The 19,542-nt window shown below is 25.8% G+C and overlaps 4 protein-coding genes across 4 annotated transcripts; 2 read left to right on the forward strand and 2 right to left on the reverse strand.

The window, feature by feature from the left end:
• The first annotated feature begins 1,076 nt into the window (after positions 1 to 1,076).
• LOC129618575 (uncharacterized) lies at positions 1,077 to 4,303 on the forward strand. The gene is made up of 5 exons (XM_055533410.1): positions 1,077 to 1,229; positions 1,380 to 1,643; positions 1,713 to 1,870; positions 1,928 to 2,126; positions 2,183 to 4,303. Exons 1-5 carry the CDS (start codon positions 1,227 to 1,229, stop codon positions 4,067 to 4,069), a joined length of 2,511 nt encoding a protein of 836 aa, XP_055389385.1. The 5' UTR covers positions 1,077 to 1,226; the 3' UTR covers positions 4,070 to 4,303.
• A 368-nt stretch (positions 4,304 to 4,671) lies between these two features.
• On the reverse strand, positions 4,672 to 11,115 carry LOC129618531 (protein Son). The gene is made up of 11 exons (XM_055533334.1): positions 10,767 to 11,115; positions 9,731 to 10,581; positions 9,333 to 9,672; positions 9,034 to 9,238; positions 8,582 to 8,949; positions 8,404 to 8,514; positions 8,223 to 8,336; positions 5,837 to 5,965; positions 5,562 to 5,600; positions 5,253 to 5,465; positions 4,672 to 5,184 (listed from the first exon to the last, which is right to left on the reverse strand). The coding sequence occupies exons 1-11, from the start codon at positions 10,986 to 10,988 to the stop codon at positions 5,008 to 5,010; spliced, it is 2,769 nt and encodes a 922-aa protein (XP_055389309.1). The 5' UTR covers positions 10,989 to 11,115; the 3' UTR covers positions 4,672 to 5,007.
• A 471-nt stretch (positions 11,116 to 11,586) lies between these two features.
• Positions 11,587 to 14,042, forward strand: LOC129618526 (medium-chain specific acyl-CoA dehydrogenase, mitochondrial-like). Its single transcript, XM_055533320.1, has 4 exons — positions 11,587 to 11,752; positions 12,242 to 12,586; positions 12,677 to 12,757; positions 12,832 to 14,042. The coding sequence occupies exons 1-4, from the start codon at positions 11,744 to 11,746 to the stop codon at positions 13,639 to 13,641; spliced, it is 1,245 nt and encodes a 414-aa protein (XP_055389295.1). The 5' UTR covers positions 11,587 to 11,743; the 3' UTR covers positions 13,642 to 14,042.
• LOC129618525 (differentially expressed in FDCP 6 homolog) lies at positions 14,027 to 18,442 on the reverse strand. The gene is made up of 4 exons (XM_055533319.1): positions 17,703 to 18,442; positions 17,424 to 17,612; positions 15,837 to 15,983; positions 14,027 to 15,295 (listed from the first exon to the last, which is right to left on the reverse strand). Exons 1-4 carry the CDS (start codon positions 17,832 to 17,834, stop codon positions 14,033 to 14,035), a joined length of 1,731 nt encoding a protein of 576 aa, XP_055389294.1. The 5' UTR covers positions 17,835 to 18,442; the 3' UTR covers positions 14,027 to 14,032.
• Between the last annotated feature and the right edge of the window lie 1,100 nt (positions 18,443 to 19,542).

Genomic DNA, 19,542 nt, shown 5'->3' on the forward strand with positions numbered 1-19,542 from the left:
AAGCTGGATACATTTTGTTTTTACCGAGTGGGAACACTGTTCATAAGTCACACATGTGTATACATTAATTCGAGAGCTGATTTAATATATATGTATGTGACTTTATCTATGTTTTTTTTTGGCGAGTAATTCGTGAAAAATAGGAATACTTGAAATAATATGCTTAAAAATACAAGTATACTTTATATGCATATTAAGTTAAATAAATAACATTAAGTTAGGTAATTTTGCAAGTTTTTACAAATAAAGGATTTCTATATTTCTAAAAGAATAAAGTTTTCATTACTTACTTATTAAAAAGAATTATTGTGTTCATGTATTTCTCTCAAAGTTCATAATTGTCCTTATTTTTATTTAGTTTTAGTTTTGAAGAATAATATGAAAAAGAGTATAATTTTATTTACAAAATTACAATTTCTGTTGAATTAGGGTAATAAATGAAATAGTTATGCAAGGAAGTGTGGTATGGATAGTGAAATTGTATTTTAGATAATTACTCTGTTTGTTTCCATCTATATACCGACTGTACATACACCTACTTAAGCTCTCGATTTTAATTTTTTTCTTTGTTTATTCAACCAACAGCAGCGTCTAATTTACTTATTTTATTCTAATGAGAAGAAAGTGGAAAAAATGAGAGGATGGGAAAGTGGTCAAGACAATACAACTTTTGATAATTTTTTTGTATGAAAATGGCTTTATTTTAGAAAAAGGTTTGGAATGTTGACAAATGTTATATTTTCAATATTTCTTCAATGAAATGTTACTATTGCTATGAAAATGTTTCTGAAAATTTTTCCATCAACTTATCGACCTAAAACGGACTAAATTTATCCATTTTTCAGCACTGTACAGTAGAATAATAAAATCCATCTGCGATTCCATATTGCAATTGATCTTAAAACTGCAAGTATGAAATGAGCTCAACCCTATCGGCAGCATGTATAATAAGATATCAAATCCAATATCTATGAATCTGGCAACCCGAACGTTATTTTTAACAATAATAATGAATGTCAATTTTAATTCTTTATGAAAACAAGAAAAAACAAAAAACAAAACTTTGACAACTTGACGTTGTTGACGTAGTAATACGGTATTTTTAGAAAAACATAAATCCAAAACATTTATGTTTATATGAATTTATTTACCTGATATTGTAACTTTTATTAGCTGAAATGTTTTAACAAATTAATCTAAGATTAAGTTCAATTGTAGTTTTGAAAATGGTAATTATTTTGTTATTTAAAAAAATATGAAATCAATTAAGATTCATTAAAATTTTTGCACAAAGATATGAACTTATTTGTTTTTGCACTAATATTCAGAAATTCAAATTAAAATTTTACTTTAAATAAAATTAATCTATTACTTTGTAGGCACGTCAAAGAAAAAATGCTACTAGTCCTAATAACCCGAACAATAATGAAAAGGACAAAAAGAAAGTTCGGATGAACAATAATACAAGCAGTAGCAGTACAGGCAGTCAAACTCCCGTAAAACCATCGATATCCAATAATAAGTATTTCTTTTATAATCGGTGGTGGACAATTTTTGGATCTTTAGCACTTTTAATTGCTTCAGTATTTTGTTACTTAGGTTATTTAGAAACAAGAGTGAATACTCCATTTGACAATCAAAAAGTAATTACCAATATAGTTTTATATTGATTTTTGCAATAAGAAAATTTAATTTGTGTTGCATATTTTTAGATGGTTGAAAGAACTGGGCTAGAGGATTTAGAGAAATATTGGGGATCATATAGGCCTGGTCAATATTTTGGACTTAAAACACGGGATCCCTATTCATTAGTGATGGGATTAATGTGGTATTTTCCTTATAGACTCAAACCTGGTGGGGAGGGCATTAGGTATTGATATTTTAAGATATTCCATATTGCATTTTAGTAAAATTTTATAAAATTTAGACATTGGTGCGAAATAGGAGATAAGTTACAACAATATGGCTGGACCAGACATGATGGTAGATCTTTTGGTTTACAGGAAATCCATGATTCCAACATTGTACTAGAAACTTCATTTATAAAAATACCAGGAAAACAATATGGAGGCGATTGGAGTGCACGAATAGCTGTTAAGAATAAAAATCCTGAAATAAAAGATCCGGTATAATAAGCTTTGCTTATTATTTAATTTTTTAAATAAAATATCTATAATTTTAGATTTCATTAATTTGGTATGTAGCACTTGATGAAAAAACAAACGGTCATATATGGCAAGATGTTTCATCAGAAATTCCGGAAATATCAGGTGAAACAACTGGATTGGGTGAATTTAAATTAACTTTGAATACAATAAGCGGAAAAGTTTTGCATAAATCGTTTTTAAGTACCGTAGCACCAAGCTTACAACATTTAACTGAAACAATCAAATCGTTTTTACGTCTAACAAATTCTGAAAGTGGTAAAAAAGTAATTTCGCTGGCTGGAGAATCATTGATAGGACAAAACGGAGAAAAACTTAAATCGAATTTTATAGCTATTCAATTGCTTGTAAATACGCCATTTACTTTAGATATATCATATAATTCTGTGACAGGATTTTATGGAAATGAACCTATACCGCATCCACCGATCGGGGAAGACTATACACAACTTTTGAAGAAGAAAATAGATGAATTTGACAACAAATTTGAAAAAACTTTTAATTTAGAAAATAAGAAATTTTCACAAGATGAAATTAATTTTGCCAAAGCTGCATTGAGTAATATGCTCGGTGGTATAGGATATTTTTATGGATCATCCCGCGTTAAAAGCGTTCACACCAAGGAACCAGTACCTTATTGGAAAGCTCCATTGTACACAGCAGTACCATCGAGATCATTTTTTCCTAGAGGTTTTTTGTGGGATGAAGGTTTCCATGGTCTTTTAATTTCGGAATGGGATTTGGATATTGAGCTAGATATCTTATGCCATTGGTTCGATTTAATAAATGTCGAAGGTTGGATACCTCGTGAACAAATTCTCGGTGTCGAAGCGTTAGCTAAGGTTCCTGAAGAATTTGTTACACAACGAAATACTAATGCCAACCCCCCAACGTTCTTTATGGTTTTGAAAAAAATTTTGACAAAACATCGAGTTGAGTTATCTACCAAGAAGCGAATTTCTACTTTAGAACGATTATATCCAAGATTGCAGGCATGGTTTACTTGGTATAATACTACACAAAAAGGAGAAATCATCGGAACGTACAGATGGCATGGTCGTGATGAAAATTCTATTAAAGAGCTAAATCCTAAAACATTAACTTCAGGGTTAGATGATTATCCAAGAGCATCTCATCCAACAGATAAAGAACGCCACGTTGACTTAAGGTGTTGGATAACATTAGCAGCTGGGGTTATGGCGGAACTTTCATCTATAATTGGACGTGATGATATAAAATATTGGGAGACATATTCATATTTGTCGGATAACACATTACTAAATGAAATGCATTTAAGCCCATATACTGAAACTTATTCAGATTTTGGTCTTCATACAGATGCTGTTTCTTTAAAAAGACCCCAACCTACGCCAGAACAATTGCAACATTACCAGCAGCCGGAAATGATACGTGAAGTAACAAAACAACCTGAATATCGTTATGTTGATTCAACGTTTGGTTATGTTAGTCTGTTCCCATTCATTTTAGAAATTTTAGATCCCAACTCAGCGTATTTACATAAAATTTTAAAAGATATGCGTGATCCAACAAAACTGTGGACAGATTTTGGAATACGTTCTTTATCTAAAACTTCACCATTATATATGAAATGGAATACAGAACATGATCCGCCATATTGGCGGGGTCAAATTTGGATAAACATCAATTACTTAGCTTTAAAAGCACTCTATCATTATGGGTCACAACCTGGACCGTATAGTGAAGAATCAAAAAAAATCTATGTAGAACTAAGACAAAATATAATAAATAACATATTCAAGGAATATAAACGGACCGGTTACATTTGGGAACAATACAATGATAAAACAGGTGAAGGTTCTGGTTGTCATCCTTTTACTGGTTGGTCAGCATTAGTTGTAATGATAATGTCTGAACAATATTAGTTTGTATGTTTTAATTGAAAAAAGGAAATTGATTAAAAGTAATATAATAATTAGATCAATATTAAAAATAATTAAACTGTGTTAGTCAATTTTAAGGGAAAAAAAAATTTTTAAAGTCTGTTTTTTAATTAATAATTAATTTGGAATTGATAGATTTTAAATTAATTAATTAATTTGTAAAAATTACGTTTTAACACTTTGCAATGTGCTCAAAACTGTAAATAAATGTAATAATAATGTTGTAATGACTTAAAATTTAATTTTTTAATTTAAAGTTTGACTTTTTATTCATTAACAAAATAAAACTTCTGTAATTAAAATAAATTAACTTAAAAAATTCAAAAATAACCAAAAGTTCTTTATAATTTCAAAAAAAAATTACTCAACATTTTTTAAAGACGATTTTGTTTTAAAAGTCTAAAAAGATGTAAGACCAAATCCAAATAAATTAAAACAGAAAACCTATTAAAAAATTTCAATTTTCCAGAGTGAATGGGAAATGCTTGCTTTATGTTAAAATCTAAATTTAATTACGATTTTGTTTATAAAAAACTTTCTAGAAAATTACAAAACATTTTAAAATAATTACTTTCAATTTTTGTTTTATTGCATTATCTTAAATAATTTTTAATCATAAATTCTTCACAATAACTATTTTAAGTTAATTATCTTAATTGTATGTAAATTCTAAGTTTTTAAAATATATATACGATTTAAATAACAATTTGTATATATGTAATATAATAATTGTATATAATACATATGAGCACATACATAATATTACTACCGCTACACTTATGTATGTATGAATTTAAATATTTTTTTTTTGTTTATAAACAGCCAGAGAATGAAAAATTATAATTTTTAATTCAATTTAATTTTTACATAGTACTAAAATAATAATAATAATTTTTTTTTTAAATTTCAATTAAATTAAATTAAGTAACTGAGTTCGTTGCTGTTGTTGTACCAGTCATTGGCGTTGTTTGTGTTACGACAGCTGTAGTTGGTAAAACACCTAATTGTTGAAGACAATATTTTGCTGCAACAGCTTTTGCAGCTTTCTTTGTTGAAGATGATAATGTTGGCTGATATACAATATCATTAACTACAACCTAAAACAAAAAATTTTAGATTAAATTACAAAATTTTTTTTTTTTGAATAAAATAACATTTTTTTTACTTTAAATATAAATGCTTTATTATGTGATGGCCCTTTATCATCAACCAATTCATAAAATGGTGGTGTCCATCGTTTTTTCGATGCAATTTCTCCAAGTAATGATACTGGGTGTTTTGTTTCTAATGCTTCTTTTGCTTGTGATATCGTATTATTTTGTATTCTCTTAGATCTCTTTTGATATGGTTGATTGTTAATACGTCTTTTTGTTGGATCCTTTTTTTTAAATTGAACAAATTAATTTATAAAATTTTAATTTTAAACTATAAATTTATATTAAAAATTTTAAGTTTATTTTATTTTTTTTTTTACCTCTTCCATTGCCATTACACCACGTTTATCTAATTTTACCTAAAAAATAGAAAGAAGTGGAAAGTGTTTAGCTTATGTTCCATGAGCAGAATATTTGAATTTAATTCATATTTGTAATTTGTTACCGATATATTTTTATATTGGAAAATTTTTTCTTAGAACTTTTAACGAATTTACAAACTAATTAAAAGTATTTTTTTAAACAAAATTTAAAATAAACGAATTGTATATCAAAATCAAATCTTTGAACATAAACTTATGCTTTCTTCACTTACTTCAAGCAATAGTGGCTGTAATGCACCGTTTCTTTCACGTCCTAAACCTTCACCTGGTTTCCATCCCATTTTTTGTAAAAGTTGCATACCCATACCACCAGATACCGGTGCTGAACTTATTAACTGATCCTACCGAAATAATTATTAAAAAAAAAAATAATTTATTATTTAAAAATAAAAAAATACTTTTATTAATGCACATTTTATTAAACTATTACAATAAATTATTAAAAATACTATTATTAGTTGTGCGTAATATAAATATATGTACTAATTTTTTTTGTAAGAAAAAGTTATTATATATTTGGGATAGATATAAAAGTAGGTAGAGTATTTATTTTGGTCCATTAAAGAACAATATAAATTTCATTTTGAATTTATTAAAATATGTTTTGTAATCAATATTTAATATAAATTCAAAATCAATATATTATATTATATAAAAAAAATATGTATTTCCCTTAATAACTACAAGAAATAATATTAAATATTACTTTTTTTTTTATTTTTTAATTTTTTTTTTTTTTTGTTTTCCATCATTATTTTTATACTTACACAAACAGTCGATTTATTTTCACTGAATTAGAAAATAATATTTTTAAATTAACATTGAGAACTTCGACCTGTTTACACCGTGGCACCATTTTAAACTTTTGTGAATTTTTACTACATATTTTTTTAATAATCTGTAAAAACATTTTTAGATAACAAAGTTTTTGATATTGTTTTACAAATGTTAAAGGTTTTCTATGAGTTTTTCGTTTTTTTTTTCTTTGATATTTTCATAATAAAAATAAAATTATATTTTGAATTATGAAAATATTTTAATAGAATAAAAGTTAAAAGGAATGTAAAACAATTATTTGTAAACGTTATTTTTGACTACTCATTAAATAAGTTATTTAATTTGATTTATTTTTGTTTCTTCAAAATAAAATTGATTAAAATTGAAAACTTTGTTATTTAAAAATGTTTGATATATGTTGCAGGAAAAACATTTAAAAAGCATTTGTTTTAAATATTTGCCTCAACATACATTTTCATTATTTTATTCATGTTTTTTTTTTTTCTTTGTTTTAATTTAAAAACAAATTTCAATATAATTTTCTAATATGTATGTATTTTGTTTTGCCCTACAAATTTCTGCGAAATATCTCTAAATATTAAAGATAAATCATATATAAAGCAGAAAATCATAGGGCAAAATTAGATTTAATTTTTTTCTAATATAAATTACAACACAAATGATAAAAAAAAATAAATCTCGGAATTTAAATACAGAGCTTGAATTTTCTAATAAAAAATTTAGCAATTTTATGCATTTATAAAATTTATTTACATAATATATTTTATTTATACTTGTTTTATTATAGAAAAAATGATTTTAAGTGGGACGTAAAATCTCATACTTTTGGAAACTAAAGAAAAAAATTAAACATGCATTTAAAAGCAATAAAATTTGAGTATGTATTACAAAAGATTTTTACAGAATTAAAACTGGAAATTTTTAATAACTAATTAAATTTTCGTTCACGATGAAGTTATCTAAAGTTTTCTTGAAATTATTTAATTTATATATAAAAAAAAATGGAAAAATTAATGGGTTTTTGCTTTACAAAATTGAGATTATTTTCAAGTAACAATTTTAAGGTACAATTCATTACAATTTAAAATTAATTTCAAGGTACAATATTGAATTTTTTAAACTGATTTCTAATCAGTTTGAAATAGAAAATTAACTAAATGGTAACAAACCAAGTCTTTTGGTTTAATTTTTTAAGTGATTCATTTTTTTTTTATCAACGTGTTTCAATTAGCAATAACGATGCTAAATATATTCTTAATCGTTCTTACAGAACTATTAATTAAAAGTTATGAAATGTTTTTTAGTATATACTGTTTTTTGATATTTAATTATTATATTTAATAGTAGCTTATTTTATATTATGGATTCATTTTTCATGAAAATGATAAGGCAAACATATATAAAATATTTTTTGTCAGAAAAAAATTAAAAATAACAACACATTGTTAAAATGTAAAATGTTGTTTAGAAAAGAAATATTCAATGACAATTCAAATAGTCTAATAAAAAAATTAGATTTTGGAAAAAGTTAGATGAAAACTTGAAATTCTAATTTTTTTCCGATTTCTTGTTTGTTAAAATTCAAATTTCAGCAACTTAATAGTGTGTAAGTTTTTTAAAAATTTTTAAATTTTGAAATATTGTTTACGTGACGCGAACAAAAAAAAACTATTTTTAATTGAGGAATTCATATTAAAATTAAAATGGCACTAATTTTTAAGCCAAAAAAAATGGCGAAAGAATATAAATAGATGTATTTAAAAATCATATAAATATATAAGGTAAAATAGTTAGACAAACCCGTTTTGCCCAAGCTTTTACACCACCGCTTAATTCCCTTGCACTTAAAACATTAACACCTGTACTACCAGTAAATTGACCCGGTAACTGTTTCATACTAGCCCATGTTGACATCTAAAAATTATAGAATAGAAATTAACCTTGCTGATATAAGATTTAAAAAAAGAAATTTAATGTTTACATCCTTTTGTGCTGTATACATAATTTTTAAAGCCTCAGCATCCATTGGATTCTCTTGTAAACGGCGCATAGCATTTAAACGTTTTCCAATAATTGAAGCCACATCTAAGTTCTGTTTAAAATCGATATTTATATTTAAAATCGCATTCCTATTTGTAAGGATTTTTAAAATAAATTACCTGTTGATGTTGCGGGAAAATACTATCTTTTGCAGGTAATGGTGGTGGAATGAGTGAGGGTGGTGGAGGATTTGGTGGCGGAATATTCTGTACTATTGGTGGTGGAACTGAAATCGGTGTAGAAATTGGAAGTGTTGAATTTATTGGTGGCAGTGAACTTGGAACAGGCAATATTGGCGGTATAGTTGAATTTACAGAATTTGTTAAAATATGTTCTGTTCCATTTGCTAAGGAATCTTGTGCAACATTATTACCATCATTATCGGAAATAATTAAGTTATTTGCTTGTTGTGTTACTGATACAAATGCCGGTAATTGTTTTTGATCAGCTGGTATCGGTTTTCCAAAAATAGTTTTAGGTATTTGTGCTAAAAAAAAAATTTTAATTTTTTGATGAGTACATCATTTTTTAATTAAACTTTAATAATGAAATTTTTGTTAATTGAGCATACCCGAAAGCTGTTGTTGAATCATACGTTTCGATGCAGTCGGTACTATAGTACCAACTGGCATTGGTTTTGGTACTTCAGTCTTAGGCGGAGTAACTGGAACCCATTCACTTTCATTTAATCTATGTTGTTGACCAGACGAAACCGGAAATTGCATTAACAAAGCTTTAGTTTCTTCTGCCGATTTTGGTTGGATCGGTACTGAATTCTGACAGTTTAAAGAAATATAGAAGTTAAATTTATATCTATGTATATATATATTATGTAATTCAAATTTATATAAAAGAGATAACCATACATACCTTAATATTCATTACAATGGGTGCGCGATCTTTAATTACAAATGGATGATGAACAAAAGCTTTTTCATTTCCATCTTTATCATGATCAGAGTCATCAGAAGATAAATCTGATATTTCATTTAAATTTTCGCCATTAGATAGTTTTTTACAAAAATCAGTTAAATCTTCTACGGTCTTTCCGCCATATCTCATTTTCATTAGTACTTTATCTTTAATATCTTGACTCATTTGTTGTGTTCCGGGTAGAGCACCTTTTTTAAACATAGAAATCGCATTTTTTCTGGCGATTTCTAGTAAACGTTTTTTATCTATTCCTAATTCTCTAGATCTAGATGTCGATCTGAATAAAGAAAAAAACATATTTAAATTCAAATATAAAGAAGGGAAAAGTTAATTACCTTGCTAAACTTCTCGATCTACTTCGACCCCATCGGCTTCTCCCATATCGACTTCGACTAGAACTTCTATAATTTCTACGATCTCGATCTCGCTCACGATCTCGATCACGATCCCGATCGCGATCTCTATCTCGACTGCTTAGGCGACTTCCTCTATAGAATTCATTTTCTTCTCTACTTTTTGGTTTACTGTCCTTTTTGGAATCATTTTTCTTGTCATCGTCTAATTCTTTATTTTTACCATAAAAAGCATTATATTTTTCTTTCTCTTTCAAATATGTTTCCTCATCAGACAATGATATTTCAGATTCTACCTCCTTTTTTTCTGTATGTTTTCGTTTTTGTCGATCCCTTTCCTTATCTTTACTTTTACTAGTTCCGTGGTTATTGTTAGGAATTTCTTTTGAATACTCATAATTAGATTTATCATCAACAGATTTTTTATAAAAATTATCATCTTTTTCTACTTTAATTTTGGTTTTAGCTATTGGCGATTTTGGCAACTCATTTTCATCATAATCAGAAATCGAAAATTCAGAATCATTCGAATTGCTTTTCTCTTCGATTGTTTTTTTCGATGTGGAGCCTTTGTCTTTATTATTTTCAACTTTAATTTCTACTTTAATTTTTTTATGATGTTCTGAATGTTTAGATTTCTTTCTTTTTTTCTTCTTATGTTTGTCATCCTTGGGGGTACAAATATCACTTTGGCTGCTATCATCACTGCTACTTCTACCCTTCTTTTTAGATTTCTTTTTGTGTTTTTTTTCTTTCTTATGTTTTTTTTTAGGTTTTTTATTCAACAAGAATTCATCGTTTAGCAAACTTTTTGGTGGAGCTGCATTAAACACCTGAAAAACCAAATCAAATATGAAAAAGGAAATAAATTCATAACTTAATATGAAAATGAATTTAAATTTAATATAAACATATTTTTACATACGAATACATTTGAAAATTGTTATATTTAATATTATGCACGTGTGTGTGTAATTCGGAATATTTTTTGTTCCAGCAGTTTGGTTTCTTATTTTACCTTAAAAAGTTCAGCTAGAATTTCATTTGACGACTTTACTGGCTCCACATTTTTCTTATTATCAATATTATCATCAGTTTCTTGCACACTTTTAGAGTTACTGTTGAATAAGGTAGGAATTATTTCATCAATAATCTCCTCTGGTTCTTTTTTTCTTGGTGGACTTGGTTTTTCACGTTTTATTTTCACTTTTGTGTAATCAAAATCAACTGTTTTAGACATGTTAGTAAGTTATTTTATTTTGAGAACTTTATCTTCATCACAAATTGTTTTTTAATTTTAATTTTATTTTTAATAATTATATCAATTTTCTCAAAAAATTTCACTTTTCTTTTTCTTCTAAATTTATATTTTTCCTTTTTACCAATAATCAATTTTTGACAATAAGTGTGGATTGTGGATATCTCAATTTTGACACTCAAGATGTCACTCGTTTCATTATTATAGCATGTTCTCAATAATAGAACAAGTTTTAATTGAGAACAGTTTTTGAATTCACAATAGCAATTCACAATATACTTTAATATTATTAATAATATTCTTTTGATTTAAATATTAAATTGTCAATTTTATTTATTATTAGTTTTATTTTTTTATTGGTTTTATCGGTATTATTAAAAGAATAAATTAAAATTAAAACAAAATAAATATTATATTCTCAAATTTCCAGAAAAAATAAATTGTCTTTTTTAGTGTGACTTCTTTTGGAATTAAAGAAAAAGAGGTTTGTGGAAATCAATTTAATTTCAACCCTGATTTGCATTCGACATTCATTTCATTTTCATATGATTATGATAGTTTAAATAAGTAGTTATTCTAGTTAAGTCAAAGTGTAGCTTACATATCCATATAAATTAGAAATTGCATTAAAATAAAATAATAAAATTATATTTTAAATTTTCATTTTTCCTTTATTTACTTAATTATTTTTGTTAAATTTGTTTGTATAATTAATTTAATCCTCGATTTCTAAAAATATGTTACGCGTAAGTTAATTTTATTGACCTACTTATAAATACAAAAATATAAATTTGGAACTGATAAAAGTATGCGCTTATTTATTTCAACATTAAATAGAACAGATAAATTGTAGAAATATAATGCATAGCTTTAGCCCTTATAGTTTTACGGAGTATTAGATTTGCTATTTCGGTGCAATGACCTTTGGACTTTAAACCGTATATTTTGTAAACACTCCAACAATATATATACATTATGTATAACAATGTATTCATAAAATATATCTAGGTAGTACCCAGACTATAATATTATTTATTTTATAATGTAGCCACATAATGCCTACCTAGTATTATCAATTAGTTTTATTTTTAAGATAACCTATTGCAATTTTATTTACTGGTTATGCGACTTAGAAAAATTAACTAATGTATAGCTTTTATCAAATTATTCACTTCAAAATAATTCGTTTATCAAATATTTTAAATAAAAAAACTTTATTTTTTTGGAAATTTCAGAATTTAAAGAAAATAGTACCACAAGTAACTGAGCAATGGCGAGCTTATTCTACACCAGCTTCTGGGTTTAGTTTAAAATTAACAAACGAGCAACGTGATATTCAAGAATTAGCAAGAAAATTTGCTCGTGAAGAAATAGCACCAGCTGCAGCGCATCATGATAGAACTGGAGAATTCCCCTGGGATATAGTCAAAAAAGCACATAGCATTGGTTTGATGAATGGTCATATACCTCAAGACGTTGGCGGTATGGGATTAAATGCCTTTGATTCATGTCTAGTAACTGAAGAGTTGGCTTGGGGCTGCACTGGAATATTATTAGCTATTGAAGGAACATGTTTAGGGGTAAATTCAAAATTATATAATTTTAATTATGTTATTAGATTTTTAATTGTATATCGCTATACTATTTTCTTTTTTTATTTATATATCTAGCAAACACCTGTTGTTTTAGCTGGAAATGCTGAACAAAAGAAAAAATACTTAGGGCGTTTACTGGAAGAACCACTACTAGCGGTGAGTTTGTTACCTTGCTATATATTTTCGATACTGTATAAACATTTTATTTACTGTTTGCATTTAAATTTTAGGCTTATTGTGTAACGGAACCTGGAACTGGTTCAGATGTAAGTGGTATTAAAACGAAAGCTGAAAAAAAAGGAGATGAATATATAATTAATGGACAAAAAATGTGGATTACAAATGGTGGAGTTGCAAATTGGTATTTTGTATTAGCTAGAACAAATCCTGATCCCAAAAGTCCAGCTTCCAAAGCTTTCACTGCTTTTATAGTTGATCGTGATACACCTGGTATAACACCAGGCCGTAAAGAAATTAATATGGGTCAACGTGCTTCTGATACACGTGGTGTTACATTTGAAGATGTTCGAGTACCAAAGGAGAATGTTTTGATGGGTGAAGGTGCTGGATTTAAAATTGCTATGTTAACATTCGATAAAACAAGGCCTCCAGTTGCAGCTGGCGCTGTCGGTTTAGCACAACGTGCTATGGATGAGGCTACTAAATATGCATTAGAAAGAAAAACTTTCGGTGTACCAATTGCACATCATCAAGCTGTTGCATTTATGTTAGCTGAAATGGCAATGGGTGTTGAATTGGGCCGTTTATCATGGCAAAAAGCTTGCTTTGAAGTCGATAATAAAACACCTAAAAAAAGTATGTTTGCTTCAATTGCAAAATGTTTTGCGTCTGATATGGCAAATAAAGTTGCCTCAGATGCTGTACAAGTTTTTGGTGGTAATGGATTCAATTCAGAATATCCAGTTGAAAAATTAATGCGTGATGCCAAAATTTATCAAATTTATGAAGGCACTTCCCAAATTCAGAGATTAGTTATTTCCAGAGAATTAATTGAAGCCGCTAAGAAAGGCTTGCAATAATTTGAATTTTTTTTTATTTTTATTACATGAACTTGAAAATAAGAATGAAAAATTGGCATTTATTTTGTTCAAAATTAAATTGAAATTTTTTTTTAACAAATTTGTATGATTTTTAGACTAGTTTATTATTTTACCCTTTCGAAAGTTTCCACTGTTCTTGTGTTTTTATCCTGTATCATTTTATATAGACAATAACAACTGACTGCACAAAGAAAAAAAGAATTAAATGACAATCTTGTTAAAACACATAAGTTATGATGGTTATGATTAAATCAAAAATTTTGAAATGTTATTTTTTTTTATATTTTTATACAAATGTTAATAAGATTTTAGAAAAAAAAAGAAAAATATTTAGTCTATTTTTGTATAAAAATTTAATATTAAAATTTTTTTATGAACTATGTTTGATTTTTCTACTCCTAAGTGTTGCTGCTCTTATTTCTTCCAGTTTTGTAGGACGTTCACGTGAATCTATTAATGTATCTACAAAAGAATGTGTTCTTCTAATACCACCGTTTTTATTTAACCCATTTAAAATTGGAAACATAGCATCCATTCTTGCTTCTAAATCTTCTTTATTTTCTTCAGATCGCATTATTTTATAACGTGCTTGTTTTAATTCCAAATCTAATTTTTTTCGTTCTTCTTCTAATTTCCGTAAACGATTTTCTGCAGTTCTTAATTCATTTTCTTTTTTCTTTTGCATTTCTTCAAATTCAATTCGTTTACTGCGTTCTTGTTCTAAAAGAACTTTTTGTTCTTGCTGTAATCTTTCCAATTCTTCACGTTTTTCCCATTCTTCTGCCAAAACTCTAGCCTGAAGTGCTCTTACAATTTCTTCATCACGTTTTGCTTGTATCTCCTCTTCAAGTAATTTCTCTAATGTTTGTTTCATATCTTCAAGTTCAGCAACACGACGAGAATCTTCTCTAGCTAGTGCTTCAGCTGCAAGACGTGCTGTTTTTTCTTTTTCTAATTGAATTTTAGCTTTTTGAACTTCCTGAACATGATTTGAACGTAGTAATTCTTCTTCTTTTCGTTTTTTCATTTCTGTTTCCCTTTTAGATCGACGTTTTGTTACTAAATCCCTTTGAAAACCTTCACGTCCCGTTGAATATGTAATTGCCAATTGAAGTGCAGCTATCCATTGCATTCGTGTTCTATGGTCATGTGTTGCTAATTCAAAATTATGATCACCAGATGATAAAATAAATTTTAAAACTTTTTCAATTTTACTCGAATTCGATGTACATGGTTTTACTAAACATTTTGGATCTAAAGTAATTGTTCCACATAATTCTTTTTCATAATGATTTTTATAATATGAAATTTCATAAGGTTGAAGAATAAACCAATATTCTTTAAATGTCGGTAAAAGATATCCTTTACGTAATAAATACCCTTTTTTTATAATATCACGAATATAAGTTTGATAAATGTCTTCAATGATTTCAAATAGCGATTCATTATATTCAATTAAATCTCTATGATCGTATTTTGTATCAATTAATTCTAAAAATTCATCGAAATTGAAAAAAGCTCCAGTTTCATTAAGTCTCTGCATTTTTTTATCATCAAGAATTTCGGTATCAAGACCGAGAGCGCTAAGAACTTGTTGTAATACAATGTATACTTCTGATGAATGCATCAAAACCTGAAATTACATAGAAATCTTAATTATTATTTTACTTCATATTGGTAGTTTTTTACATTAATGAAAATGAATATCTTCCTCAGATGGGAATTTTAATAATAAATTTATTATTTTCTGTAATAGGCTACCTATCCATTTTCTAAATGTAGGTAACAAGAAATAAAAAATTTTATTTAATATTATTCACTTCCTAATAGCTTAGGTTATAAAAAAGTGTGGACAAGTTGATTTCTTCAATATTGAATTAACAATCAACTAAATCAGGAATTCGTTTTGGTAATTTGAAAATAAAAAAAAACTATCTTCTTCCCATATTTATAATTTCCATTTTAATTTTAAATTATATTCAAAATCGAAAAAAAAATTTTTTCCCACATTGTATTAAATTTCCAGTAAATTTCTAATTAAACATATGTACCTACGTATGTGTGCATATTTATAGGAGTTCTATATTTTTAAAACAATATTGGAATAGAAATATTTTATCTATTATATAATATTATAATATATTTGTGTATATTTTAGAAAAATGTTCATTTACCTCACAAATGCTATTCTCATCATCCATATTTATCACATTTAAATCACTTAATAAGCAAAATATACGAAATAATTTATATATCTGGGTGTCCAATAAACTCCTACGTTTTTTTAAAGTAAACTTTGATCTACATATAAGCCAGCAAATCTAAAATATAAAAAAAATTTATTATAATTTAATAAAAATATTAGTAAATTAGAATTCAAACTTAATATTAAATTTGCAAATTAATATAAAAAAATAAATTAGAATTAAACCAAATGGTGTATAAAGTTTAGCACATTTCCTTTTAACAAGCCCTCTTATTTAAAAGAAAAACGTTTTTTTTATTTAAAATTTAAAAATAGTTTAAATAATCGCATTGACATTCTAAAATATTTCAGAATTATTCCTTAAGTAGTCAATATTAGAACAATTTCCTAATATTAATAGGCTTTAAATTGTAAGGAAAAGGTGCTGGAATTATTCAATAATGTCTAACAAAGTCTACAACTTTCTTACAAACAAAAGAATTTCTTGCAAATCTAACAGATCTTATAACTTACAAAATTCTTGCAAACTGCTAAAAATTTTCATTTAAAAGTAAAATTATATTAAATATTTGGAAAACAACAAACTAAAGATAATAACCACTTTCAAAGACCACTTTCTTATTTTAAAGTAAAAACAGAAAGTCACTATTTTTGTGCATTTTGCAGAATCTAAAAATGTTTTTAAATTAAATAAACGGAGAGTGGGACAGAGAAAAACTAATAAACTAATTTTTTTTTTTCAAACATGTTGAAAATTTTACTTAAAAAGTAGTCATTTTTTGACATAAAATAAAATTATCATTTTAAGTAAATTATAATTTATAGGTTTAAATGTAGATCACCTTAAATTCAAAATTATTATTCGATGAAGTATAATTTTATGGAAAAAAATTAATGCCTTTTTATAAATTATATGTGTTTTGTATATGTACGAATACATAGTTGGGTACTAGAAAGAAATATTAAATTTATGTTAACCAAAATATACCAGTATAAATGTTTTGACGAATTTAAGATTCTCGATTGGTCAAATTATATAATCAACTATAGATGAGGAAGTTTTAATTGAAAATATCTTAAATTTTATCAAATAAACTCTTAGCCTCTAGTTCTTAGTGAATTCTTAGGGCCTAATCGTCTATCTCGCTATTTTACTCGGAAAGTGAAAAGATAGTGAGTAACTATGAAATACTTGTATAATGTAGTTTTCGAGTGAGAAGAATTATTTGGTATTACGTATCTCGTTTTTCTCTAAAATGCATACAAAATTTATTCACTTTGTTTTTGAAAGTTTGACAAAAGATAATTTGACAAAAAATGCGAAAATCCAATTAAAAAATTAGTAATCTTATTGGAAAAGTGAAACATCCATTAAAAAATACTTAGAATTCGGATTTGAAAGTGAATAAAAAAGTAAGATACACGCTCGGGCGGTAACAGTTCACTTTCTAGTAACCAAGTTCACAATATATAGAAAAGTAGTTTTAATTAGCTGAAGCGAAAACTTCTAAAAATTTTAAAATTTTTAAATATAAACTAAAATTGTAATTCTTACTTCATCAATTTTTTCTTCATAATTTCTTAATTCTTTCATTGTTAAACTGGATGGTAAAGAACCGAATACTTCTTTTCCCAAATATTCATGAAAATTTTTAAAATTTAAACTAGCTGTCGATTTAAAATGATCTAATCCTTTTTCTAATCCATATAAATCTAAAACTGTTGCAATATTTGCTGTTAATACCTAAAATTGAAAAAAAAAATATTTTAATTATTTAAACAAATAATATTTTTAATTTTTAATTTAATTTTTATAAAATTCACAATTGTTTACTTTTAATTTCGTTTTATTAACAGATCCCTCTTGATCCTGTGGTAGACCATTAAATGCATGACAGATACTATTTGTAACATTTCTTAATAAAACACTCATTTTGTTTTCTGATTTTAATTTTGATTTTTTCATAAATAAAAATTCTTTTTTTTTTTTTTTGTTATTTAAAAAAAATATGACTGCCTTTGACTGTTTTTAATTTATTTATAAAAATTTTATCATTATTGTTTTTTTAAATATTTTCACTGCATAAAGAGAAATTAAATGTTGTTTTTTTTTCCGGTATTTTCCAATTTTAATAATAATGTTTAAAATTATTTCCTTTGATGTCCGATCGTTCGCAATATACTATTAATTTTGTTTTAAATTAAACAGGTAGGTAGTTAGGTACAATATGTTTTTAATGGTTTAGTATGTGGTGGAAGCTTTTTTGAATGTTGTAATATTGTATACTATGATCGTTGTATGGTTATAAAATTTTACCATTTAAAGAATTTTCAATAATATTTTTATGTTGCCATGAAAAGAGGGTGTAAATTTAATCGTGATAAATTTAATCGATATTATTATTATTGTTATTATTATTATTATTGTAGGTACTATACAATATTACCAATAATGGTTATAAAAATAGTTGTAATAATATAAAAATTTAAAGAAAAAAAAAGATCAAATAAATTATTAAATTACTCCGTGATTACAGCGTGATTATTCTGTGCTGCTATTGTGAATGTTATGGTATGTTTAAAGTTTTTTAAGTCAAAATAATAAGAAATCTCAAGAGATAAAAACTGATTTTGTTGTAGTATTCATTCTTATTTTCAGTGGCATATTATAAAAAAAATGGATTTGAAGGCAATCACTTTTTCTTATTTATTTCTTTATATTTTAATTAATTATTAACGATTTTAATCGCTATATGAATCACTCTCAAGCGTTGATTGAAGAATTAATGATGAAGTTACATTAATGATTTATTTTAGAATTTTAAGTGTATTTACATAGTATGTAAATAAAATCTGAAATGAAAAGAGAGAAAAATTTTATTTAATATTATTAAATATAATATTAATTAAATTATTGTATATATAAAAATTGTGTATGTATTACAAATTCTTATTTGTGTACTACCATTTTCCTTTATATAATAAATTTTTACATTTATGTAATCATTTTTAAAGTATTTCAGCGAACTAGTATAATATGGCCGATATTGAAGCCTTCAACAAGATTACTTTTGATATCGAAAACACAATATATTTATTAATTTATGATAGGTGTGTACATGAGCATATGATCAAATATGAAAATTTTCCTATATAACATAATTATTAGATACTGGGAGCAAAATTATAGTATTTTTGTTTACAATACTTTCTATAAATTTTTATCTTTACAATACTTCTCTACGTCGAAACTTACTAATAGGCTGAGCGAAACTTTTGTCGTCTAACAATATAAAATTTTCCTTTTCTTCTAGTACTTTAATTACACATAATGACTTTGTTCATTTTAATGGTGACCTTTGCATAGTGAACTTTTATCAATAAAATTATGCAATATTTTTAAAAAATTATTAATTTTTGTCAAATGAGTTTTAAAATAGAAGCCCTTAAATTTTATTTTTAAATTTCATAATGAAACAAAAAATTGAATTCAAATTGTTTGTTTGAAAATAGCTATGTTGATTAAAATTAAATTTCAAATTCTGTCATTTTTAATATTATATGTATTAATCTCTTAAATTTCCCGTTTGATGTTGCCTTAATGTATAGCCTCAGCTTATTATTTCTAATTTCTAATAAAGAATTGCTTAAATTACTGGAACTTTAAATCTGAA

Source organism: Condylostylus longicornis, unplaced genomic scaffold, assembly GCF_029603195.1.
Source record: "Condylostylus longicornis isolate FDR11 unplaced genomic scaffold, ASM2960319v2 ptg000009l, whole genome shotgun sequence".
NCBI lineage: Eukaryota > Metazoa > Arthropoda > Insecta > Diptera > Dolichopodidae > Condylostylus > Condylostylus longicornis.